Source organism: Saccostrea cucullata, unplaced genomic scaffold (genome assembly GCF_032062105.1).
Source record: "Saccostrea cucullata isolate Sc308-1 unplaced genomic scaffold, CSIRO_AGI_Scuc_v1 ctg3722, whole genome shotgun sequence".
Classification (NCBI taxonomy): Eukaryota; Metazoa; Mollusca; class Bivalvia; order Ostreida; family Ostreidae; genus Saccostrea; species Saccostrea cuccullata.
The window spans coordinates 132,060-159,594 of record NW_026919432.1 but is presented as its reverse complement, the minus strand read 5'-3'; the positions used below and the strand labels follow the sequence as shown (position 1 = coordinate 159,594).

Here is a 27,535-nt window from a genome sequence, read left to right as displayed (position 1 = left end):
AATGCAGTTGAGTTCCACCATCTGAAGCAAAACTGGATCTTCAATGTAAGGTTGGTCAGCACAGAGCTTTTAGATACTTGAAAATGGACCTCTTGTACAATGGTGACTTATCCAGAAAATGTAGGCTAAATCTAGCATCTAAAGCTAGTCTGATGGTTACTGATATTCAAATGAGCATGAGAAATGGAGAAAATGAACAGTAATCAAATTCAATAGTCTTTGATTGAAATAATATAAATAAAATGGGAAGTAGATCAAACAATAAAATAGAATCAGGTGCCATGGACGAGTAAGCAGGCCCTGTAGGCCTGTCACACCTGCCGTGTGTTCCTTGTAACAACTGGACATACGGAAAAAATCAATAGACAGTAAATTAGTTTGAAAAAATGTTAGTCAGCATTCGACTTGATTATCGATTGATTGTTTTTGTTGACGGAACCATTGTTATTGTATTGACCACAGAACTTGCAAAATGCTGACTTTAAATAGGATTGTTGATTTCCTGTTTCATCAACTTGTTTGTCAAAAGCTTGTCATGTGTTAGAAAATGTTCCAACGTACAGCATGGTCTTTTGTACCGATTTAACTCCATATCAGGTAAAAAGAGTACATTACTACTTATATAAGAAAATTTTACGTTATGGAAAAGTTAAAAGTCATAACGTTTTGTTGTTATGTTATCATTAACGTCTTTTTCGAATAAAATATCTAAACATGAAACAAATATGTCATACTCTGTGGTATTTTTTACGTCAATATCAAGTCGACACAGGAATGGAAGTAACTTTTTAATTGAAAATATATATGTCGTGGATATATTTAATGTCGAGTTGAAGGTCACAACAAGTGTTTTCTTGTTCTCATTTATATTGTTTTTTAAATAATAAATTTTGCTTTATGTGAATAAAAAAAGGTCTGCCAAAAATGGGACTCAATTAGTGTCCATGAGCATTCCGATAGATTGATTAAAGACATGATCTCAAAAATCTGCGTAGATATTTTCAATCAGAAACTCTAGCGTCTTTCAAATAGCATATAAAAAACACAATCGATAGCTTCTTTCATTGCAGATTGGTGATACAATAAGCCACTTTCCCCGTTCTGAAGAAATGTGCGTGTATTTCTTCAACCACTAATTTTCACAAGAAAACTCAAGAAATTTCATTCAAACAAGATTATGATTTTTCTTTCATCTAGAAAATAGAACCTGTGGCACGGGCGGGGGGAGGGGGGTGGCTTCCCATGGGCCTGAAAAACCACAACTCTTTTGCTCCAATACAAAATTCTTATAATGAAAGAAAAAGTTATGGTTGTTTTCTATACTGTTATATTTATGTTATTTGAATAAAAACAAAACATTAATCATTGATTATTTAATTCATCATTCTTAATTTAAATCCAGGTCACACAATGAGATGTTCCAGAAGAGGTTACTGACATTTGATGTATGACAGAAATGAACCTGCGAAAAATATATGCCAAAAACAAACTCAAAATACTTTTTTGTTATTTAGAACAACTTATTTATTTTCCTGCCAAAATAATTCTAGAAGTAAATTTTGGTCTACGATTTATTTGAATTGAATGTGCTTGGCTTTGTAAACTTGGTGGAAAACGAACGGCGGATTAAGGAATTTTTCTAGAGCAAGGGATGTAAGTGTGATTGTATGGAACAGAGGAAGGATTCCATGCCAGCTCAAAACAAGAGGTTGATGAACCACAACGCTCACCAGAATCACACTGGTACTTTGTTTTTCGTCAGGACAATTTTAGGGGTACATGTACCCTTATTCTTTTTTCTTCTCCAGCCATATTCACCCCGTATTGCGGGAATGCCCCACCTTACCCTAAAGGGGTTATAATCAGCTGGAATCTATATAACATGGGGATGTTCGATATCAATATGATTAAACTGACCTTGCTGTGCTTAAAAAACGGCATTGCCAGTTAATTCTTTTTCTAATGTGGCGGCCGCCAGATTAGTTCCTATAGTGCCAGAAATAAATTTTGGTTACCCATCCAATCCATATATATGTGCATGAGTAACTTCTACACAATTATAAATATATTCGGTTTAATTTCTACCGGAATTAAAATTGGACGTAACAAGTCCTGAATTTATTACTAAATTGTAATGCTGTTGTAAGATTTATAGTAAATTCTTTGGCGAATATCTATGTAAAAAAATCAATGTTTTTCCTTCCCCAATTTGTATTTTTTTTTACTTGACAGAGACTCAAAGAGTATAGAAGTTGGTAAAGATTTATTTGCTTTATATGTGCTTACTATCTACACTTATTCCTTACTCTAGAATGATTTGGCGGCTGCTAAAATCTTGCTTATTCCTTCAATAAACATTTTTAAAGTTGTTTAATTATAATATGGATAAAAAATTTTCTGATTGGTCTTATATTTTCAGGGGTTTACAGAAAACTGAAAATGCTTTCAACGCATTGATAAGCTCAATTGACTAACAATTGGGAAAATGAGAATTATTAGTCCATTCATTTTAATTTCTAGGGAGTCCCCCGCGTGGCGCAGTGGTAAGAGCGTCTGCTCTAGAGTCGCAAAGTAAGGAGCCTATCCTTATCCTTACGTCGCCGGCTCGAATCCCACTATGGGACGTGGAGACCGCCGGTCCTTCGGATGAGACCGTATAAACCGAGGTCCCGAGTCGCAGTAGGTGCTGGCACGAAAAATACCCCTCACTGCTCAATGGCCCTAAGTGTCGAGTATAGGACAAAATTTGCAGCTCTCCACCGGCAAGTGGTGGCGTCTCCATATGATTGAAAAATTCTCGAGAGGGACGTTAAACAATATACAGTGTACAATCAATCAATTTCTAGGGAACTGCTCACATTGAATTTTATAGAGGGCAAAATGATGTTATTTACAGCACTGGCATATATACAGACAAGTATATCTACTTTCAGAGATTTAATTAATCCTTGGATGTTTCACAAGAACGGGCTGCCCCCCCCCCTTTTTTTTTATATTAAATCTGGGGTCGACACACCTATTTTTCCTATTTTGGTAGTCTAATGTGCACTACTTGGTATGGATAACGTTACCCTTTTGTCTTTATAAGTTTTTAAATACTAGTATATCATTTTTGCATTTTCGCTGATATATGTACATAAAAAAAGCTTTCTTTTATGTATCAGTCTAAAACGATATATTTAAAAACGGCTTATAGAGACAAAAGGTTACATTATCTATACCAAGTAATGCTTAGTAGACTACCAAAATACGAAAAAGGTTTGTCGACCCCAGATTTCAAAAGGAAGAGAAATGGAAAGGGGGTCCAGCCCCCAAGTGCCTGTGAGATATTTCAGTTAACTTTCCATTACACTGCTGTCACCCATATTGTCTTATAATATTATACATTAAAAATTATGTTTGTACTACATTACTAGAACGTATCGAACTATAGGTTTTTTCTGCCCCTTGTTACTTTCTTTATGTCTATACTTGGCAGACACAGTGGGTACATTAAAATTCATATACATTTACTAGTATGAATATTTAGTTGAACTATATCATTGAGGGGGTTAAGAAGATTTTGGTTTCCTAAGAACAATTTATTCATTTGAATTGTCACCCATATGGAAGAAGAAACAACACAACTCTGAAAATATCAAATGCCTCAACTTGCAGACAGGTATAAACAAGAGGCCCAGGGGCCACAGCGCTCACCTGAGCACATCAGGCTTGAATTTACTCCACACCCCCCTCCAGGCGTTCATCATTTGAACAAACTAGAATCTACACTACCTGAGGATGATTCCATATAAATATCACAAATCATAGCTTTGAAGTACTTGAAAAGAAGATTTTAAAAGGTTTCCCTATATATCCCTATGTAAAACTTGGGTCGGCCATTTTGGCCCCAACCTAACCCCTGGGGTCATGATTTGAATAAACTTGAATCTACACTACCTGAGGATGATTCCACAGAGTTTCATCTTTCCTGGCCCAGTGGTTCTTGAGAAGAAGATTTTTAAAGATTTTTCCTATATATTCCTATGTAAAACTTGGGTCGGCCATTTTGGCCCCATCCTAGCCCCGGGGGTCATGATTTGAAAAAACTTGAATCTACACTACCTGAGGATGATTCCACATGAGTTTCATCTTTCCTGTCCTAGTGGTTCTTGAGAAGAAGATTTTTAAAGATTTTTCTTATATATTCCTATGTAAAACTAGGGTCGGCCATTTTGGCCCCACCCTTGCCCCGGGGGTCATGATTTGAACAAACTTGAATCTACACTACCTGAGGATGATTCCACATGAGTTTCATCTTTCCTGGTCCAGTGGTTCTGGAGAAGAAGATTTTTAAAGATTAATTTCCTATATATTCCTATGTAAAACTTGGGTCGGCCATTTTGGCCCCACCTTTGCCCCGGGGGGTCATGATTTGAACAAACTTAAATCTGCTCTACCTGAGGATGATTCCACATGAGTTTCATCTTTCCTGGCCCAGTGTTTCTGGAGAAAAAGATTTTTAAAGATTTTTCCTATATATTCCTATGTAAAACTTGGGTTGGCCATTTTGGCCCCACCCTTGCCCCGGGGGTCATGATTTGAACAAACTTGAATCCACACTACCTGAGGATGATTCCACATGAGTTTCATCTTTCCTGGCCCAGTGGTACTGGAGAAGAAGATTTTTAAAGATTTTTCCTATATATTCCTTTGTAAAACTTGGGTCGGCCATTTTGGCCCCACCCTTGCCCCGGGGGTCATGATTTGAACAAACTTGAATCTACACTACCTGAGGATGCTTACACATGAGTTTCATCTTTCCTGGCCCAGCGGTTCTGGAGAAGAAGATTTTTTAAAAATGCCATAAATTTTTCACAAATTCATAATTATCTCTCCTTGGAAGGGGGCATGGCCCTTCATTTGAACAAACTTGATTCCCCTTTACCCAAGGATACTTTGTGCCAAGTTTGGTTGAAATTGGCCCAGTGGTTCTTGAGAAGAAGATGAAAATGTGAAAAGTTTATGACAACGACGACAACAACGACAACGACGACAGACAACTGACAAATTTTGATCAGAAAAGCTCACTTGAGCCTTCGGCTCAGGTGAGCTAAAAAGGAAACTAAAATGGTTGGACCAGTAATCAAATCTGGGAACCCTGCATCATTAGACAGGTGCTCTACCAACTAAGCTACCCAGGCTGATATCCAAGATCCCATTACACATTTTCCATTGTTGCTTTGGGGTTTGCAAATAAAAGATGAAGATGCTACAAATAATTTTTGGTTAATGTAACTTTGTAGTGTGGAACAAGAGCAGTGCAGAATTAACAATATTAACCGAATTTAAATTTTATTGCATATACAACAACATATGTACAATCCTTTAAATATACTCTATAAGATAAAAAAAGAGTTTAATTGTTCCCCCTCAACAAAACAGAACATTCCATCAGTTTTGAAATCAAGATGGTGTGTCTGTAATTTCTGAACACTAGAATTTTTAAGATTGTTTCTTTCAACTTTGAATGCATTCTCAGATGGTTTAGTATCAATAATGATCGAAGAAAAAGTAGTCATTAGATATATATCACAAGAACCTCAATGATTAGATAACTTCGGACACTCAGCTCCAAGGAAATTACGAGGTTGGACATATCCATCTTGTTTGTCCCTAAAAGAGAAATATAATTAATTAAAAGTTCAAATTCATAGAATACAGGAAAAGTTTTTTTAATAATATGAAGTCACAGAAACTTTAAATTTTACTTCCTTCAAATTACATGTACTAAGATTCTTTACAGCTGTACAGAGTATATATAACAAAGCTTTCTACGAAGATTCATTAAGTTTCTTTGAAACCTCAACATAAATGCAAAGTGTGATGGAAAGACAGATGAAAGGACACATGAAAGGACCAAAGATGGTTATGAAAAACACTGTATGCCACGTTAAGGTATTAGGGGTGTAATAGCCATGACCTTGCATATGACCAAATTAAGCATAGTTATAATGAACAACACTTTCGGCAATATTTTCCTTAGTTTCATGCAATTTTGTCCATACATATTTCTTATGTGCTCATTATGTAACTGTACCCTCTCGCCAGTGGTGCACCTTTTATGGACAAAGGGTAGAGATGTAATTTTTCGAGTTAGCCAGAGAACAGTTTAATGTTTCATGTATTCAGCTGTAACAATAAGCCCTAGGATTGTAGACAATCAATTTTTTTTAGTTCAAATTCATCAGATATGATATATGAATACTTGTAATCGAGAGAACTTGTCTACTTTCAGTGATAATTTTAGCAATTATTGTTATAAAATCGTTTATAATATTCTGCCAAAGAAAAATATGGTAGGTATGATCAATAAGAAAACATTGTAAATTTTATGTGACATGTATTTGTGATAATATAACCACAAAAAAGAATTATTCTATCCACAATATTTATCTATATTCAACATCAGAGTGATGTACCCCCTAAAAATGTAAGCCATTATTTTTTTGTTCATGGTATAGGGTAGGTTGTAATGAATGAACTAATGAGCTTGAGCATATATAAACAAAAGATGATTGTCATACTCAACTCTATTCACTTTAGATTCATTTGTTCAGAAAATTGAGCTCTTCTCACAGTGACCTTGACCTAGACAAGGTTTTACAAAATAACCTACATTTTTGCAGTTCCCTTGTGTATAAAGTTCTTCATAGTTTATATTTACTTTACAATGAAGGCTAAAATATATCTGACCGATCGCGAAACACTGATCAAAGGGTTTTAAAAACAATATTGTGCCTCAGATTATAAATTAATAAAATATGTATAAATAAATATGTTAAATACCCCCCCTTTCCGACGCGGCTAAACTCATGCAAAAAATAAAACCCACACACATAAAATTCACCCTCACTTTACCCAGAATAAATTATTTGTTCTCATAACTGATATTATTTTTTTGTTAAAGTTCTAAACATATAATTACATTTTTTTTTACTGATCGATCTATTTTGACCATCTCAGATATTTCACATATGATAACATGGATAATTGTAAGTGACTTTATTGTATGTTGCATGAATATCTAGATATTTTAAGTCTATTTTGTCAATTATTTTTCTAGAAATCATTGATATTTCACAAATCCTGAGAATCATTTAGCACAGCCACAGGTTTGCACATTTCCAGCATATTACATTATGTAGGGATGATACATGTATGTATGCAACATCTGTCGATTAATTGCAGATTCCACAATACACGCCCATGCTATTGATATTGCAACATACATTATTCTCTCAAACTGTTACCTGATATTAAGAGAATCAAAAATTACAATTTAAAGTTACTTCGTTTGTTTTTTCGAAATCGGTGCTATTTTTAGAAGTTGGAAAAACCCTTGTAGTGTGTATATGAAGATAACATCGTTTTGACTGCATATTTTGTCAAACCAAATTATAGTAAGGTGTTTTCTATTTAATATCATATCAATTCTTTCCTATGATTAGTTATAATCCGTTAGTTTGGTGTATGTTTTATGATAGCGTCCAAGGCCGTCTTGACGACGCGCCATTTTTGTTTACGAAGATAGATGTTCCGAGAACTGCCGATGTCAAACACCTCGGTATTTTTACCAGAAGTGGCCTATTACACATCTAATTCCTTAATACAGAGTAATGCAGCTGCTATTTCTTACTGTGACATCATAATGCATATGGCATAACAACACCTTTTATAGTAATGTGAGAAAGTATTGAGTTTTAGAATCATGAATTTTAAGACATTTCTTATTGACTGATAAGAAAAATAATAAAACGAACATAACCTTTTGATTCAGTTCAATCCCTAGATATATAGAACTTAGAAAAAGCACATAGACCTCGCACTTTGTGCTCGGTGGATATGCCTTTCTCCAAGGTCTATAAATCTAGGTAATGACATCAACAAAAGGCTACATTTGTATAATATTCAATCTACATACTAATCCCTGGAATATATATACACCCCCACATGTATGATGCATAAATACATGTAATACTTACACATGATATTTGAGGTAATTACAGACTTCATTAATTTGTTGCTGTGTAATTTCTCCATCAATCTGTGCTAGGTAGGTGTAGAGATCCTTAAATAATGGGAAGGGGATTCTAGAGGGTCCACCCTCGGGATCTGCTGTTAAAATCTCACAGATTGTCTTCATGGCATCTGTAATGTTCTAAAAATGAAAGGTTAATGATTGAAAACATTTTTTAAGGAATTATTGTCCCTGAGTTAAATTGTAAATCTAGTTCAGTTATAATCATGTATATTATTTGTTCCAAGAATTAAATACTGTGACTTTTTAAACATAATTGAATTAATCTAAAGATTCTTTAGTTTTACATAAAATGCCTATCATCAGTAAAATATTTTTTTTAAATGAGTCAACATTTTATATAGAGAGAACTTCAAGTAATGAACTAGCTAGGCCACACCTTGATTAACACACTCTAGCTATAAAAGTAAGTACAAGACAATTCCTAAACCAAACTTGTCACTTAGGTATTCTTACCTCTCCTAGTGCTGAAGCACAGAGGGCAAAAAATTTATTCCATTCAACCTCTCCCCCAAAACTCCCTATCCTGACCAGGTCGTCAAATTGTTCTTTGGGGAGAGCTAAATCTGCCCACTTCTCCTCGATTAAGCTTAATGATACTGTCTTCTTTGGACCAAGCTGCAGATATCAACAAAATTGGTTAAATTTGATATTTACAGAAACATTACCATATCCTATGCAGTTTATTTATACAATGATATGACTGTAAATTCTGTCAACTTGAAAGAAAATTGGTTAGATTTTTATAATATAATGTGAATCTATGTTGTTTCACAAGTTTTTTTTTCCTTTCAGATTTATAACATGATTCTTAAGTATATATGTACATTGAAAAAATAATCATGAGTTCAATTCCATAATAAATATCTTTGTTGATATGTCATTCTGTGATTGTTAGTTTTCAAACACTTGTTTTCTTTAATGACATTGTGTGATTGTGTCCTCTTAATTGTTTCCAAGAATGTTTCAGGACATGAGTTAAACACAGGCATTTATCAGTGAAAACAATCTGTGAACACTCGCAAGTTCTGTCTGTGATAAGTTTTTGAAGAAAAAACATTTCATATGTGGTAAATGAATACAAATGGCCAACCTTGGAGTCTACGAAAAAATGTTCCACCTATATAATTAAATTGGAATTAAATCATGATTAGGAGGGATGGAATTATGGAAAGGAGTAATTTATTTTGCTAGACAGTAAAGGCATTAATTTGTTGTGCTCAAGATTAACTTTAACATAAATTATCAATTTACTGTTTGAATTACAAGGCCAAACATATTAAAATGATACAATACATGTTCAAGAATCTGACAGATGCATCTGAAATTTCATGGAATGAGCTCAGAAATTAATAATCAAGAACACTATTAACACATGGATACCAAGGATATGGAAGAAAATGAAATCTTAACTAGAGAGTAAAGACATTAACTTTGTACATGTTGTATATATTTTCCTTCTGAATTGTTCCATACCTGTTTATTTAGCACCCTCAAAAGACCTGGGGTAAGACCTGTATCAGTTTTCTGTGTGGCCACGGGCATTTCAAGTCTCTCTTTCACAGGGGGTGTCTCTCCCTTTGCCATGTCTTTGAAATAGCTATAAAATATGTTAAAAAATCTCTTCATTCATAATGTTAATTTTCAAATAGGTATCCATATATATAGATGTTGATACTGAAATAACTTACGCAGCAGACCATGCCAAGACATCTTTTGGTTGAGTGCGAATTGCCGCTTTTGTGAACTGTTTCAGAATATCAGGTAATGACGGTGGGATGTTTATTTGCTGTGAGCAGTAGTAGGGCTCGTCTGGATTGGTAGGCATTTTATAGTCTGAAATAAAACATCAATGGTAAATGTATAATTATATACTTTCAGACAGTTTAAAAGACATCCTATCTGGTCAGAGATCCAAATTATTTAGACATATATGCACTCTAATTAATCTAAGAGAAAGTCAAGAGATAAAAGTAAGTCATAATAAGCATGATAAGGACACAAGCTTAATTGTCAATCTGTATTATGATATAACCACTTATCAATTCATTTTAAATTCATTCATTTTCGTTCTTAAATAAAAATTATAAGCAAATTAATCCCTTGTGCTTCATTCAAAGAATGTTTTGGATACTTCAGATAAACATTGATTTTGTAAAGAGGGATGCATTCAAGAAGACAAGTAAGACGACCAACTTGAAGCAAAAATGTATCAAACAATGTCTTAGCCAAATCAACATTCAGCAGAGAAATGACAGTGGTATCAACAGCAACAAAAATCTTGTGAGATTCAATCACTGATCAATACGATTTTTCTAACTTTTTGCCACTCTACATAATCATAAATAAAGAGAAAAAATTCATTTGCGGATCAATATATCATGAAAATCAAAACGTTACGTTTAAATACTCACTTTATGTTTGATAAAGGAAAATCACAGCTTCAGTCAATTTTTTTTCAAAAATACAGTTGCAACCGGAAGTAGGTTATGTTGTTGATAGCAACGACATGCGCATGGTAAATCTTCGTCATTAAAGCGCTTAAAAGTGAGGATCACGTGACAATTTGTTGGTCAACACCGCGTTGTGGTCGTCTGCTGACAAGAAACTGAAAAGAAAAAACCGATTTACAGATTTAAAGAAGTAGTACATACGAAGGTGCAAGTGTTTATAAGGTATGGACAGTTCTTCTGTCAAATGCTGGGCTCTTTCAGTTTCTTTAAAAATACTGATGAAATCAAATGTACATGTATGTTCAAGTAACATTGTTTTTCATATCCAGCATCTCTTCCACTAAACGTCTAAAGATTGCGTTATAAACAAGCAAGTTCTAAATAGCTTGAATTTCAGAGCAGTTTTCACATGCTTTTTGTATGATATAGACGTGGTCTCAAACTTGTGGCATGTAGATCTATCTGTACTGTGGTAGATGGATTCCTATTTTCAGAAAAGGTGGCTCAAAATGTAAGCCTAGTAACATAATGATCACATGCCGATGGATTTCTAATTGGAATGAAATGCTTTGCATCCTTCCTAGTACAACACATTTCATATAATTTTTTTAGTAGACATTACGGTTCTTTCCAGTTGCGATACATTTTGTGTTTATTTTCATTTGCTAAATTTAGTCACTTTACATTTTACATGCTGATTGGCAAGAGGAAATTGATTAGAATGTTTTGACTATTGAAGATTATTTTGCAAACTATCAGTCCTCAAAAGTATAAATTAGATATTTTTCAAACTATCAGTCCTCAAAAGTTTGCGTTTAACTTTACCGTTTTTAGTACTTGATTATGCAGAGTAACATTGTTTTTGCCTATGCTAAATCTGTCTGAATAACAATCCAGACTGAAAAATAAACCGAACCTAAAGACAGAAGTGGAAATTGTAGCACCCTGTATCAAACCAAGAAAAAAAACTTTGGTGAATTGTGGTTAACAGTATTAACCGTTTCAGTCTTACTCATTGTGAAATGTACATGCATTGAGGCCTTAATTTAAATTAGTATCATTATGATTTAATAGTTTTAACCATGCTGAATTATTACCAGTCAGTTACTAGCTAGCATAGCCTGCAGACTTTCAAAACTTTGATTCCAATAGGCCGTTTTGCACATATTGAAAAAAAATCAACCATTGAATTCAGAACAGTTTCGTTTCATAAGCAAATTAAAAACTTACTCCAGGATGAATGGTTAAGAAGGGGTAGGAAAGTCGTGCATTTACAAAAAAAATGCATTGATGAGTAATTTTAATGCACTCTATAAACAAAAATAAAGTTAATCATTTGATAAACAAAATGCCTATGAATTTTGTTATAAACTTGTGAAAAAATGAAAACAAACTTAACAAAATGCTGGAAAAGGTACACAGAATTCACCTTTTGTACATTTTATGCCATTTTGTGATGTTCATGTACTTCATCAAAACATGTCACAACCAGTGCAGATACAAGACAGTCACAGTAATCTGTTCTTTATGCTGATTGGAATGGCTGCAATATTTATAATCTATATATCTCAAAGCATACATAGAAAAAAATATGAATGTAAAGCATACATCTACCAACTTAAGTGATTTCTCAGAAATACAGTTGACCATGCAGGGACATGTTTTGAATTTGAATGTGCAATTTTATTATTCTGTTAAGATCAGGAATGTAAACAGTGCTGACAACAAATCCTGAATATTTTTTAGAAACACTATAGGTACAAAAACTTGAACTGTTGCTAAAATTACAATTATTTTTTTTTTTAATTTCAGACACTCGGAGAAATGGCAACTACACAGTGCCAAAGAGAAAAAACTAAAGATGTAAGATTTTCAAGAAATGACATTGAATATTTACATGTATAATGTATGCAGCAGTGTAAATGTTTCCCGTTTTAATATACTATTGCATTGATCTTGAGAGAACAGACCATTCATCATGCATTCAAGGAAAATGGTTTAAAATTCTCAGAAATTTAAAGTGTAATTGATCATGTTGATTATGTGAACTTTTTAAAACTGCTTAATTTAAAATACTGTATACAGGGTTATTTTCGCCTTGTCTTATTTTCGCCTTTTCACTCTTGCAAACAATTTTGCTCTGTTTTAAATTCGCCCAGTCATAGTTTTGTTTAAGAAATTATACTGTATTCTTTGAATTCGCCCCGTTTTAAGGGTCATCGATACTCTGATAAGAGAGATAACTCTTAATGACATAAATGTCTATTATTCCTTTATAGATTTACCAAGTTGAAGTGTCTTTTTTGTCCAATTTTGCACTGCAGGCTGTGGTATAATTGTTTGTATTTTACTTATAAAATACATTTTTTTGGGAAAATCATTAAGGTTCCAGCAACATTTTATATGAGTGAGCAGAGGGTTTATGAACCTTAAATTCGCCCAAATGAAGGTAGGGTGAAAGGGGCGAAAATTTCCCTGTATTCAGTATCATGTTTTCTGTCTGTTGTGGTTGTCTGTAAAGTTTGATATAAGGTTTGAGATAACTTTATTTTAAATTCAAACTGCTATTTTTGGCATGCTTTAATGACATTTTGATCATTATTATTTCAACAAAATTGTTTACACTTGTTCACAGGTATATATATGTAACCTTGATTAATTTTGATTTTAGTTGACAGGGATTTTTCCAAATGAAACTGTGACAGAACAGAAGTCTATACTGTTTGTGAAGAAACTTTTGGCTGTGGCAGTTTCAAACATTGCTTACCTAAGAGCCTTGTTTCCAGAGCATGCATTTGGAGATCGTTCAATTGAAGGTACAGATTAATTCCTTACAAGATTTGATAAAATGCTGTACAAATTTTAATTTAAGATGGATATTTATGGTTAGGTATCATCATTTGAAAGAATTGGAAAATAAGAACAACAGTGTAATGTTTTTCATACTTTATCATTTTTCTATCAGATCACGTAAAACATTACTTTAATGCTGTTAAGCAACCACCTGTATAGATTTCACTAGCACATACTGGCTCTCCCATCAATGAAAGAAACTTAAGTCTTTATACAATAATACAAATTTAAAATCAATGATACAATTTTAATTCTTATTAATTATTATATAATTGTGTACATGTTAAGTATTTTTTCTGCAACGGAACTTAAATTCCTGTACTAACAATCAAAGAAAGCATTTTATTGCTTTTAATACCATATACCTATAATTTCATTCCAATTAGAGTCCAATGACTGCATTTATAATTTTCATCCTATAGACCTACATTTGAAAACTTTGAGAGATGACAGTGCTTGTCCAGGAGTGTGTAAATTCATACAGTATATGAAAGGATGCTTTGATGCCTTGGACAAGAAATATGTAAGTATGGAAATATTGTATCAGAACACTGCATGTGTATTGTGATTGTATGATTAAAATGTGCTTTACTTAAGCTTGGACAAATTTCAAAATTTGTGACTGCATACCATAGCAGAAATAAATTTATACTACATACAAAATGTCTTTAATATAAATTTAATAGTACTATAAGAAGAATGTTGGAAGATTTTTTTGTTATTATGTATTTTTTAAATTTCAGCTCAGAATACTTATCCTAGGGGTATGTAACAATTAATATCACTTATTTTCTGAATTCCTGAAAGCTCCATTGCTCTCTATATAAGCATAAAAATCCCATAATATAAGCTGTTTTCAGTATCCTAGATCACAATGATGCTACAGATGACAGTTAATTTGGACCCAGTATTAAGTCATCAATGGGCTGAAAGAATTCGGAATTCATTTGCTGAAATTCAGATACAATTGGTTTTATTTTGCAACAAAGTCTTCAGTTTAAGGATATACATTGTACTTCACATAGCATTTTGAAAGACGGGTTGTTTTCTCAAAGTCTCATATCTTTATTTTGAATGAAAGAAGTGTTTCTGAAAGAAAAAAAAGTTTATTTGTTATTTGACAATGCGTGATCATTTTTAAAAAGAAGTATGGTTCTACATTTCAGCTCTACCGTGATCCAGAAAACCCTGAGGTAAGTTGACCATTTAAGTATTCTATATAATATATGTACCGGGTAATGGTTTGGGTCGTGGATATCAGCTTGGGTAGCTCAGTTGGTAAAGCACCTGACTAGAGATGCAGGGGTGTAGGTTCAATTACTGGACCAGCCAAACATTTTCTCACTTCCTGTCACAGATTTGGTGCCATTGACCACCACTGGAATTGCAGGTGAAAGACCTGCCAGGGGTTAATAAGAACTTGGGTTGTGTCTTCGCCCTTGAAGACAATTTAAGGAGGGAGAAATGTAATGGCTTGGGTCGTTGATATTGGCCTGGGTAGCTCAGTTTGTAGTGCACCTGACCAGTGATGCAGGGTTCCCGGGTTTGATTCCTGGTCCAGCCATACATTTTCTCCCTTCCTGTTACAAATATATATAAACCTGTGTAACATTTCTTTATATTCATTTAAGCATTCTTTATTATATAATATTACTTTGAAGGTTGCTGACTGTTTACAGAAATATATGATTGATCAATCAGATGAAGAAACCTGATATATTTCTGTAAATAGTCAATAACAAACCTATTATGTATAAATGATTTATTTTCTCAGTCACTTGGATAGAAATAAATAATTTCTGAAAAAAAAAAAAAAAAATTAAAATGGTTAGATGTCATCTATATTACTAGATAAAAGTGCTCGCCTTCCAGAGGTGTCCATCAAATTAAAATATGACAGTTGTTTCATATGTTTGAACCAATGAAATTGCAAAAATTCAGTTCAAAAATAATACATGTAATACATTTACTTCTTTACATACATGGGTAGTCCCAAAAAGTGGTAGACAGGGAAAACAGTTTATTTTCTCTTTGCTGAACTAAATTTCTTTTCTTGTCATAACAAAAAGTAACATTTTATGATCATGCATTTCAAATTTCATGATGATATCACATTTAATAAGAAAATTATGAAAAAATAAAGAAAGCATATGTAAGTGTACATCGGCGCTCGAAAGCAAGCGTAATTTACGTCTCTTATAGCGTCATGATCTCTTTTTCTGCTTTACACGCATCTGTTAACATTCAATAATTTTTTTTAAAGTGAAAGACCACTCTTGACTAAGGGACTTATTTAAATTCACTACTGTCCGGTGTTTTGTTGTTTTTTTTACAAGCAGATTCAAATTTTAGTCAACATTTAGTCGAAAGATCGCCATACATTGTAGGTAGCAGAGAATACATATTGTTTGACGTTCGTGGCCAAGATTGTTCCCCATTGTCTGCGTACCTTTACAAACAGTACTCTACTTCTTACATGCTGTAACTATTTTTGTTATAGAGGAAAAACTCTCATTGAATCTCATGCCATTCAAAAATAACTTCCCTATTAAAATTTAGTGTGTAATGTCACTTCTGTACTCTTTTTTCCTGTCTCTGATGTATACAAACCTTACTCAAAACTATTTATTATATATCCGTGCGCCGGTTACGAGTTTGACGACGTCATTTTCATCAAACTCAATACCAACAACACTTTGAAAATCATGACACCAATCATCTGTTTCCAATGCTGTTTATATGAAATTTTGACATATTATTAAGATTTTGAATCTGATTTCACTGATTTAAATTTGAGTTCAATATTTTAAAATAGTACTAAAAAAATAAAAGCAAATGTAATAGTTATATGGGTAAATTACTCCGAATTTTGTCCGTGCGCTGACAGACCTTATAGGCCACCATTTAAATCGTCCTAATATTATTAATATGAATGATGTATATTTAAAAATCTATGATTTTAAAGAACATTGATTATATTATATCTATGCAAAATTTTGTTATTATTGGTTGCATGATTAAAAAGTTATAAACATTGTCTACGACTTTTTGGGACAACCCTCATATTGTTTCATATGATGAAAGTGGGATAATATTCATGAAAGACTGCATTAATTTTTTTTTTTGAATATTTAATTCAACCTTATTAGATCAATCATTTGGTGATGCTACATGTATGTACCTTTTTTTTTGTAGACCTTGATTGAATCGTATACATTCAAGTTCAGCTATGCAGACGAGACAGGAGTAGATATCTACAGGTAAGGAACCAGGTGGATTTTTTTTTCCTGTTCAAGACATACAGATCTGAAAAGTTTGAGATGCAAACTTTTTGAAAATGATTTTTAAGAATGTATTTATTTTTTTTTTGGATAAACAAGATTTAGACACTGTTTTAGTTTTCTTTTTTTTTGGGGGGGGGGGGGGAGGATAAGAAATGATTTCCACGTTAAAGGTAAAAGAAAAATTGCAGAAGCTTATAAGCATTCTTATTTGGAATCAGTTTTTGTTAAAATGGAAAGTGTCTATCTTTGACAGAAGTATGTACTCAAGATGCTTAGCCCTATTATGTGGGCACAACCCCTTCATAACTATTATGATTTTCATCTCATTTCCCCAGTCACTATGATGAGTGTTTCAAAATACTAACCTGCAAGGCTTTCCTTCAAAAACCCAAAACTTTTTAAGTTTGAAAAAAATTCTATTACATTACATTTTCAGTTTGTGGGTTAATTACAATTTATATTTAACTTAAAAAATATATTTTTTTGCTTTTAATACATGTAACAGCATTGAAGGGATCTATGTTCTATAGAATGAAAGTACGTTAATGATCTTTATATAGATATAACTGTTAAATACACATACTCGTATTTGATAAAATTTTATTAATGAAATTTATTTAGAAATAACCAAAAGATATCAAGTGCCAACACTGCGAGTGAAATCAAGAAAGCCACAATTCGCCTCCTTCGCACAATTGTTGTTTTAACACAGACAATGAATGCCATTCCAGAGGACACTATGCTGACCATGAAGTTGCTTTATTATGATGATGGTAAGCTTTATCTGGACATATAAATTATATTTTGTGACATTTGTATACAGTAAATGAACTATTATTCGCAATTTATCAGTTTGAAATCAATCTGGGACGATTAATTTTTGCTACTGAGGAAATATTTTCTACAGAGAAGAAGGAAATATATGTTTCAATTGTTGTGAGTAAATATTCTTGACTTAAAGAAGGTCACAAAACTCGCAGATATTTCTTATCAGGAATAAAAGTTGATTAACAGTATTACATGGATTGTTATAAAGGAGGGGCTGACAAATTCTGTTGCCTGACACCCTGGAGTGAATTCTAGAAGGGGCAAATTAATTTTTGATATGCGCTATAATAGTGAAAGAACCACAAAAGCATCTAAGCATACACAGTATGAAAAAAAATTTAATAAAAACAATGCTTTACAAATCATGGTGTAAGGTTGTGATACAACTTTACATATTTTACGTACCTACTGTAGGGAGATTTATTAACTTTAAGCAATATCCAAAGCAGCAAGGAATATTTCAACCATGCAGTTGTCAGTGGGCAAGTGCTTGAAGAAGTCTATTTGTCAGACTATTAAATACATATCTTTTTTAGCTGATCTTTAATTTGTCATTCTAATTTTCTAGTTACCCCTCCAGAATATGAACCCCCTGGATTTAAGCCATCCACCTGCACAGATTTCAAATATGAAGAGGAACCAGTGACCATCAATGTTGGAGATGTTGCAACTGTAAGATTTCTCTTTTTGTAAAAGTTTTAAAGGTTGTTAAAAAGGATGTAGAATCATTGACAAATAGAAAACAGTACAGCATATTCTAATGCACTGAATTTTCTGCCATGTAAAGAAGGTGTAAAAGCAAGTTTCATTGTTAATTTTACTTGTAAATATAATTGAAATACTAATAGTAATGGCTTAAATATACTTTATTATGCATGTTGCCTATTTTACTAGCCTTACCACAGGTATGTTTATCTGTTGATATTATAAGTTTGCTGATTTTTGTTTATTTTAGAACAAATTATGTTAATTCATTTCATCTGAGCCAAAGGCTCAATCAAGTGAGCTTTTCTGATGGAAATTTGTCTGGCGATTGTTTTAAACATTTTTATATACTTGCATTTTCAACAATAGGTACTTAGAGCTTGGATAAAGCTAATTCAAATTTTATAGTTGAAAGATTGCCAGGCACTCTCTCGTAATATTTGTTGAAAATTGTGAAAATAAGCTGGTGTCTTTAAAAAAAGATAATTTTAACCAAAGAACCAGGAAAGACAACTTGTATAGAAGCTTCCTTTCACAGAGTAGATCAAAATCTGTAGATATTTCAGGCTTTGCATCAGTCAATATTTAATTTAAATGTACATTACAGTGATTCAAAATGCATTGCGAGATAGCCGTTAAATCAACAATTTTCATGTGGGTTTCATTTATGGCATGAAGAGATCTATGAAGTCATATCCTTTATGAAATGAAAAATTTTCAAATTTTGTATCAACTCAACACTTCTTCCAAATATAATCCCCATGAACCAGTTTCTTTTGCTTAAACTACAAAAATAAGTCCGTGCATGGCTATCAAAAGACTTTTTTCACCTGTTCATTATTTTAAAAGAAATGTACAACATGTGAAAGAAATAGAGTGGTCCAGGGGCCTCTTGTTTTATTCATTTCCCACTGAGAGTGGAAATAGTTTTGTTAATGCAGAATGATGAAGTCTAAGATTATAGACACAGTTTAAGTTCATACTAACAATACCTGTTTATAATAATAAGTGCATTTGAATTAAACATAGCTATTAGTGAAACTTTAAGGGGAAAATCTACATTAAAAATTCAGCATATATACTTCTGGATATATAACATTATGGATATAGTGAAGTAAATTTGTACCTTTATTAGGTCCCTATGACTTTGCTCTATCTGAGTTTTACTGTACAAAGTTTAAGTTGTTTACCAGTAATGTTCAATAATATTAATTTCTCTATGCAGATGCTTTTCAAATGTGGTTTCTTTTATTTCTTTTACAGAATTAAGATGAGGGTGAAGACAAATGAAGCAATGTTTGACGTCAAGGAGGAGGAGACAGCTGAGATGAAGACAGAGGCTGAAGTTCACACTGTATGTAAAGTAGACTTCAAACAATGTATTGAGCTTGATCTCAGATGACCATCAGTTTTGTCTTTAGATTCTTGAGCAAAAAGATAAAGATGTAGTGGACAATGTTAATTTACTTCTCAATGAATGAATGCAGTTGCCTCAAGAGTTCACTAGTTCTTTCTCAATAACATGATAATTGCAGCAATGATCAATAACATTTATATGTAGGTTAGATGTTAATATCATGTGATACAATTTACATATATTGTAAAATTACATATTTTCATGGGGTCAAAATTTTTGAGGATTGAGGTAATGCTTATTGGAGATTTTATTTCATGGTGGGAAATGTTAAGTAGTTATATATATGAAATTTTACATTTTGTGGTGGTCATAAATTTGTGGGTCTCTCCATACCTCAAGAACATCAAAAATTAGACCCTCACGAAAATTTGTGATTTCACAGTACCAGTGATTCATTTCGAAAAATGATTGAATGGGTACAGTGTACCCCTCTGTCAGAAAGCAATGGGTCAGAACTCAAAATCAATGGGTCAGAATTTTAACAACTATGAATGTGATATCAAGCCAAGTTTTTTTTCTTCAGTTACCGTATTTGGCGGAATATAATACGCACTTTTTTCCTAAAATAAATTTCTGTAAGAAAGGAGCGCGTTCTTTACATGAAAATGGGATTTTCATATGTTTTTCTTTCCGGTGAAACATGGCTATCATACGTACATACCGTAGTATTACCTATAGAGACATGTGTAATTTCTTTTGTTTATCGCCATATTTTAATATAAACTTCGGAATTTATTGTTGGAAAGTATGCTTGTTAAAAATGTCATTTTCATAACCTTTTGATACTATAATGACATGAAAAAGCAAGTTAAAATTAATTTGAGCTACATGTTTATTGTCTCCCCGACTCTCCATGTAGGCTGCCATTACCGATGTTATTTTTAGACGTGCACTCCTTCCGTAATAATCAGACAAAGCTATGTCTTTTTTTAATGAAATACAATAAATAAAAAAATATTTTAGGTTGTAAATAACTCAGTGAAAATTCACTGCAACATAAACACCCTCTCTATGTACCAATGAAAGGAAGCCAATGTTTTAAACATGTGCGCTGGTCACTTGATAATTATCTCCCAACACCCCTCCAGGCAATTTTATTGTCTACCAAATCCAAAGCAATGCTTTTACAGTTAGAGCACTGATTTTTTACTGTCCTTATAATTTGCTTTGATTATTGATATTTTCTTTGTTAAAATCGGGACGGTTTATGACCAGCTTTCGTATACTGTGTCAGCGGCTGAGCACGTGTTAATTACGACATATTAAACAATTAAAATGTAATTTTACCGTATCTTATACTTTAAGCCTTATGTTTAAATGATTTATAGTAGAAAAATGAAGTATGCTAAAACCAAAACGTGTTGCAGTTCTTCCGAAAAACAGAATGAACGATAAAAATAGAAACTGGAAACTTCGATTCTATTTTATGGGGGTAATCACTTATGCGTATTCAGGACGCACTGGACAAAAACCAATGGGTATTTAATGAATTTATTGCGTAAATTACGCAATACGCAGGGCAAAATGAATCACTGCAGTACAATAACATAAAGTTATAATAAACCTCAAAAGACTTGAAATGCACTATAAATACAAACCTTTGTCATAATACATGTAAACATTTTTATCTATTTCTTTCAAGGACACTAAAAAAGATGAGAAGATAAAGAAAGATGAATCACAACCAACTCCAGTGGTCCCAACAGAGAGTCCTGAAATTCCAGGTAGAAGACATTGTTTAGATGCTGACCTACTGAAATTTAGACACCTATATGTCTTGGCTGATGTCGAAGATCTTTCATCTGTATACTTCTTGAAATCTTTAACACATCTGACCAGAAAAGAAAATAGATGCCATAAAACATCAAACTGTTTAATTTGATGCTTATGGAAGCCATGAGAATGAATTTTTCCTTAGTACTTTGAAGTGAAAATAATTGATTTTTAAATTTTAAACAGTAGATTATAATCTCTGTTGTAGATTTTTCATTTTTCCTCTTTCTGCATTGGACAAACAAAGTAAAATCTAATTTTGATAAATTCAAACAAAGGCACTATTTTGGGGGCTAATTATAGTGATAAGTGAGCCAATGAGAGATAGAATTCTGAGCTGATGGTTTTCTTGATTCTCTTTATTTGGAAATACTTGTAGCTATTTTATGATATTCATGTTTTGTAGGTTCTGATGGTAAAGCAGTTGAAATGCTTGGCTCTGAAATGAGTCAGATGACAGAAACAGAGGAGGAATTTGGGGTCCGATGTCCATGTGGTTGTAATGAGGTCAGTCATACTTTGAATACCAGGAATGTGAAGATTGTCTTTGGTATTGTAACAGATTTTGTAACATACCATTGTAAATTGTAGGATGATGGTCTGATGGTGTTGTGTGCAATCTGTAAGTACTGGCAACATGGGTTGTGCTTCTGTATCAAGGAGGAATATGAGGCCCCAGAGCACCATGTGTGTGATGTCTGTGCTGATGTTAGTATGAAATGACATTTAAACTCTGACAATTAATTTAGCCATATAATGACATAAAAAGCATGACTTGTAATATGGCAATATACCGGGTACTGTAATTAATGGGAAAAAATGAGATACTTAATCTTATTTTGTTTTCACAGAAAGATGATCCTATAAAGCAGCCAACAGATCCCTATCTGTACAAGCTGAGCCCTATAGCTATTCAGGTGATTACTTCTATCAAATAATTATAATATGTTATTTACAGAGGTATTTCAGTGATGAAAGTCAATTGTGGAATTGCTTTAATACCATTGAATTGCGATTTCTTCTGAATAAATCACTGGTTGATCCTATTATTTAAACTAAAGTGATAGAGTTGGTATCCATGTTTGTATGTGTGATTCATTTAATTTGAGAAATAGGATGGTTTTTTAGCCATAAATATGGCGATTCTGTTAATTCAAAACTTAACTTTTGATCTAATGGGAAAAATGGAAATGAAGTCAATCATAATGCAGTTTGGCAATAATAGCTTCAAGGACCAATACTCAGTGGGCATGAGCAGAGCATAGTTCACAGATATAAATTGGATTATGATTAGAATTTTAAACAGGTTTTATGCACCAGCAACAATAATTTGAATATTTATTACCCTATAATTGCTACACACATTCATATAAATTAAACATGCAGGTAGAGAGTAAATGCATAGTGGTAACAACTTATTACACTTTCTATTTAATACTATATTTATTTAGTATTGATCATCCTTATATTGAGGTACCAAAGCAGCCTAACATAATGCCTAGGATGCCCAGGGCTTCCCATCCCTTCTATTTAATTTCTTAAAGTATTCTGTGATTCAGCAAAAAAGTTCAAAAGTACTTTGTTACCCTGTTCTTTGGGCAAAATGATACAGTAAAACTTGGTTATGACAAAGTCACTGGGATCTTCGAAATTACTTTGCTATATCCGTAATTTGTTATAATTATCTGTATAAGGAATTTGTTAAATTTATATAGTTGGGAATCCAAAATAATTTCGCTATATTTGTGAATTCACAATATCCGTGTTTGTAAAAGTTTTGTCGTAGCCCACTCATGCACCTTTTTATTTTAGACAACATGTCTGTACAGAAGAGCTCTGATGGCAGCTACTGAGTCCAGCAGAGTTGTGGCACCGAGTCTGGCCAAGAGGCTGGGAGTAGAAGTGAATATTGCTCATGGACTCATTGACAGAATGGAAAAAGAAGGATATGTGAAAAATTCTGGGAAGGGCAAAAAGTGAGATATTATTAAGTACTGTAGACGTACTTTTTTCCACGGGATCTTAATTCCGCGGAATCACAATTTCTGTTTAATCCGTACATTTTACTGATGTAATAAATATGCCTTACATTAATATAAAGTACGCTTGGACAAATTTCCGCATAATTTGTGACCGCGTACATAGCGTAAAATAATAGCACGCGGAAAAAAGTACTTCTACAGTATATTGAAGTTTACAAAGTACATTTTACTGATGTAATGAATGATATTGAAAGACTTGCATACATATAGTATAATATGCATATTTTTTTTAGGCTGGGAAAAATGGTAGACAATGAGAAAATAATGAATGAGGGAGTTGAAAAGTACCTTATTAATAAGACTGTCATCAGCAATGAAGGAAATAAGGTATATGCTTGTAAAAAAAACCCACGTGGTTTGAAAATTCAAATTTGATAGGGTAAGCTCTCATGAAGTAAAGTATTTCAATCGGAACTTTTAGATTCTGACTTCTGTTCTGTATTTTAGATGGAAGAGACACAAGATGTTGAGTCAACTGAAAAGGTAAGTAAGAAAAAAAGGAAGAACAGTTTTTCAGTTTACCTCAGGAGTTGAGTAAGCTTATGTGTATTTAGGAATCACTGTCCAATTTTTGGATATTCCAGGGCATGAATGATAGTTGGAAAGGTAAGATAATTTGCATAACAGGTGAAGTCTGTTATGCATAAATTATCCCATGGTTCCAACTGTTGTTGATGTCCCTGAATTTACATTGTATGGATAAGCCTCCGCTTTTTTAAGAGGTTCAGTCCCACAAAGCTATAAGCCCTGCCTCTAAACACTTTCACAGATGATGCATTTAGGTTTTCATACTACCAGTTTGGATGCCTAATCTTAATTTCTACTGAATCTGACTAAATTTTCTGAGTGATTGAACAGTAAAATGTTTTGGGGAGCAAGTCCAATCCCAAATGACTTGAAATCCTACCGAGACCAAACTTGCACAGATATTGCATCTAAGGATGCACACTACCAAAATATTTATTGAGTGTGGGACTTATCCTTATTTTCTTCTTGACTTCCACCTTCCATGTGAATGACCTGACATAATTACTTATATGTATCAGGTTTGTTAGTGATTGTATACAGAAATATTTGAGGTGAATCAATCTCATAGACCTTCAGTTGTTCTTAACTTTTAATTGGCCATTGATCCTTTTAAATTTTGCAGTGGCTATCAAAGCAAAAAGGGAGATCACAATTCTAATTATATATACACATATAAAGTCTGCATGATCATTAAATGTGGGAGATACTATATATGTTTCATTTATATGCTGTACATGTGTAATTATGAATTTGTCAAATTTTGTTTTTTTTGTAAAAAGTGGAAAATAAATCAGTTCATATATATGAATTTGAGACAGTTATGTTCTATAATTATGTTTTCTGGTAATTTTTTTAAAAATCTGTCCATGTGTAGTTCACTGTACATCACATAATTGTGCGTCCGTCGTCCTCAACTTCCTGACAGGTAATTTTCAAAGCTACAAATAATCAAATGTTTTTGATTTCAATGAATGATGTTGCCGTGGTAAAACTGTGAAATTCTTTCAAAATATCTGATTGTGTATAACTTACACAAGTTACTAAATTGTATCTGATGGTATGGGAACAGAATAAATTACTTTCAACAATTTAATTTTTTTTCCATTAACTTGAACAAAAGCACATAAGATACAAAATCTATATATTGGTTTCTGACATGACTGAAGATATGGTTAGCTAGGAAAACATTCAAAAAGCTAAGGAAAAAGAAACTGGGACCATATATTTGCACACAAGAGGTAATACATATACTATATATTTTCTGGTTTCAAATTGCAATTTTTTAAAACTATAAAAGCCAGAAGGCTTCCTATATACACACAGGTAGACTACCTCCATCAATCTGATTTTGAAATTACTATTAAAATTTCTAAATTAATGAAATAATGAAGACATGTTCTTTATGAAATAGATTTTAACTTTATTATTTTTTTCACAAAAGTAATCTGATGATCTGATTTAAAACTTATTTATAGAATGTGATTTAAATTCTGATGCAATGAATAATGTAGGTTAGACAAAGTCCTCGTCTACTGCAAAAGAAACCTGATGACGACAAAGATTCTCAGCAGATTCAGAGAAAAGGCAAGAAAAGAGCATGCTCAAAGATATATGAGGTATGATGAACTTTGGTAAATTATCTGTGATACAAATACATGTACTTTTCAGTTTCACTGTGTTAGTGAACAAAATTGATTCAAAATTTTCCATTTATGATATAGGTTTTAAAATCTCAGAAAATATAACAGTTATAATTCTTAATATGAATAGCCTTTCAAGGCTCAGATATTTAGTAGCATGCTCAATGTCAAATGAGGAAAAGAACTGGACTTCAAGATAATGATGTTTTAAAAATGGACATCCAATATTCAGAAAATACTGAAAAATGGATAATTTGCCTATGATATCAAACTACAAACATCACTAGAAAGGCAGTTGCTATATGTTTTTTTCAACTGTCTGTCAAATTTTATGCTGACAAACTTAACGTATATATATTTTCAGAATTCTGAGTTTGAGATTGCTGACAGTCAGGATGTGACAGTTGATGAAGACTATCCTAGAAGTAAGAAGAAAGCAAGTGATGTTTCGAAGGCCATCATGGTTTGATGAGAGACTGTACCAGCATTAAAACATGTCAACAGAGATAAGTCCTGAAAATTGAATGTATATATTTTAGAATTTATGAAACTTGAATCATTTCTTAAATTTTTGACTTACTTGTCAGATTATAGTGCAAAGTCTAGTAGGTTTTCAGTCTATGAATTTTATGTGAATTCAGTTCATCAACCTCCCTCAGCAAATAAATCCCCATTTTTGTCATTTAGGTAATAACTTTACTTAACCTTAAGTAAATTGAGAGAATGTTTTCAATATCTCTGGGCAAAAGAGGACACAAACTATGAATTTTAGGCCATTGTACATGGAAATAAACTTTTGCACAGGCAAATAATTTTGAAGATAACATTCAATTTTATTAATTAAAATTCTTCTAACTTCAGAATTTGGGCTTTTGTATGCAATATCATATAACAGCTATTGTTGAATTTAGGGTTTAGGGTTGGTTGGAGTTGTTCTCCACCCAATTGCAATTTGCCCAAATTAAATCATTATCTGTCCAAATGAAAAGCATGACTTGATAATTATCTTCCATGAAATTCATATATGAGTACATGTACATTTTGTAGTCAATACATGTAGGAAAGTATTAGCTGACTGACTTTAAATTTTGCATTTGTAAAGCTGTCTATAATACCTTGTATATGAAACTTTGACTAAAACTTAATTGTATTGCTTGTTTATAATGGATATTTATCTTCTTAAGCACTGATCACAACCCAGAATGATCAATGTTTCAGTGTATTGATTAACAAATGCTTTTCAGTTTGGCCATATTGTCTTTTTTTCCCTTCGTTTACAAGAAGTTTAAAATATCTGATTGCTCATGATATAAAATATTTGGAATAATACATGTACAATAATGATGATTCAAACAATTTTAACTTTGTTATTGTTGTAATGTGTTGTATTTTTTGTTTGAAAGTTTTGCTATGGAAATCTTGAAATTATTGAAAAGTGAGGATTTTATGCTTGTCTCAAGAATTATTATTGTGTTGTATATTCCTTTTTTTCTCTGTTATACTTGCAAGTGTGAGTACTTTGTTGATTTTAGTTTTATTTGTTGTTAGATCATACACTGTCTAGATAACAGAGTGGTCTGAAATTGTTTTTATTGTTGATTATTTTTTGGTACTATACAATCAATAAAAAATTGTTGTTAAAAAGTAAATTTTATTTTTTATATAGCCTCTGTCTCTGATTACAATTAGGATAATTCAACTGTCCTATATCCGGATAACCATATACATTATTTATATAGATGTTTTTATCCGTAGGTCAGTACTTTTTTGATTTAGATACTTGAGGAGTACATGCTTCACTGTAATGCTCAAAGGATGAGATGCATATTAATTATCTAAGGGGGCTAAATCATCGCATTGATTAACAAGATATGTTTGTGAAACACTGATGCCCCCATATGACAGCTTTTGGCAAAAGTTTAAAGTTTTTAA

The 27,535-nt window shown here is 32.5% G+C and overlaps 2 protein-coding genes across 2 annotated transcripts; one reads left to right on the top strand and one right to left on the bottom strand.

Moving 5' to 3' along the window:
- Positions 1 to 5,321: 5,321 nt before the first annotated feature.
- On the bottom strand, positions 5,322 to 10,595 carry LOC134231481 (ropporin-1-like protein). Its single transcript, XM_062713447.1, has 6 exons — positions 10,495 to 10,595; positions 9,772 to 9,916; positions 9,557 to 9,680; positions 8,537 to 8,698; positions 8,025 to 8,200; positions 5,322 to 5,655 (listed from the first exon to the last, which is right to left on the bottom strand). Exons 2-6 carry the CDS (start codon positions 9,906 to 9,908, stop codon positions 5,583 to 5,585), a joined length of 672 nt encoding a protein of 223 aa, XP_062569431.1. The 5' UTR covers positions 9,909 to 9,916; positions 10,495 to 10,595; the 3' UTR covers positions 5,322 to 5,582.
- A 68-nt stretch (positions 10,596 to 10,663) lies between these two features.
- LOC134231452 (HORMA domain-containing protein 1-like) lies at positions 10,664 to 26,396 on the top strand. The gene is made up of 20 exons (XM_062713415.1): positions 10,664 to 10,755; positions 12,346 to 12,396; positions 13,205 to 13,349; positions 13,809 to 13,909; positions 14,130 to 14,150; positions 14,553 to 14,579; positions 16,582 to 16,646; positions 17,292 to 17,443; positions 18,067 to 18,170; positions 18,393 to 18,403; positions 19,467 to 19,561; positions 21,276 to 21,344; positions 21,800 to 21,900; positions 21,985 to 22,101; positions 22,245 to 22,310; positions 23,206 to 23,369; positions 23,669 to 23,762; positions 23,883 to 23,918; positions 25,475 to 25,579; positions 25,968 to 26,396. Exons 2-20 carry the CDS (start codon positions 12,358 to 12,360, stop codon positions 26,070 to 26,072), a joined length of 1,617 nt encoding a protein of 538 aa, XP_062569399.1. The 5' UTR covers positions 10,664 to 10,755; positions 12,346 to 12,357; the 3' UTR covers positions 26,073 to 26,396.
- Positions 26,397 to 27,535: the final 1,139 nt, after the last annotated feature.

Excerpts from the sequence above, each read along its gene's own strand:
- LOC134231481 (XM_062713447.1), bottom strand. The coding sequence starts at position 9,908 with ATGCCTACCAATCCAGACGAGCCCTACTACTGCTCACAGCAAATAAAC. Across the intron at positions 9,681-9,771 it reads GTCTTGGCATGGTCTGCTGC|CTATTTCAAAGACATGGCAA; the intron begins GTAAGTTATTTC and ends CATATTTTATAG. Across the intron at positions 8,201-8,536 it reads GTGCTTCAGCACTAGGAGAG|AACATTACAGATGCCATGAA; the intron begins GTAAGAATACCT and ends TTTCATTTTTAG.
- LOC134231452 (XM_062713415.1), top strand. The coding sequence starts at position 12,358 with ATGGCAACTACACAGTGCCAAAGAGAAAAAACTAAAGAT. Across the intron at positions 17,444-18,066 it reads GTTGCTTTATTATGATGATG|TTACCCCTCCAGAATATGAA; the intron begins GTAAGCTTTATC and ends CTAATTTTCTAG. Across the intron at positions 22,102-22,244 it reads TGTGTGATGTCTGTGCTGAT|AAAGATGATCCTATAAAGCA; the intron begins GTTAGTATGAAA and ends TTGTTTTCACAG.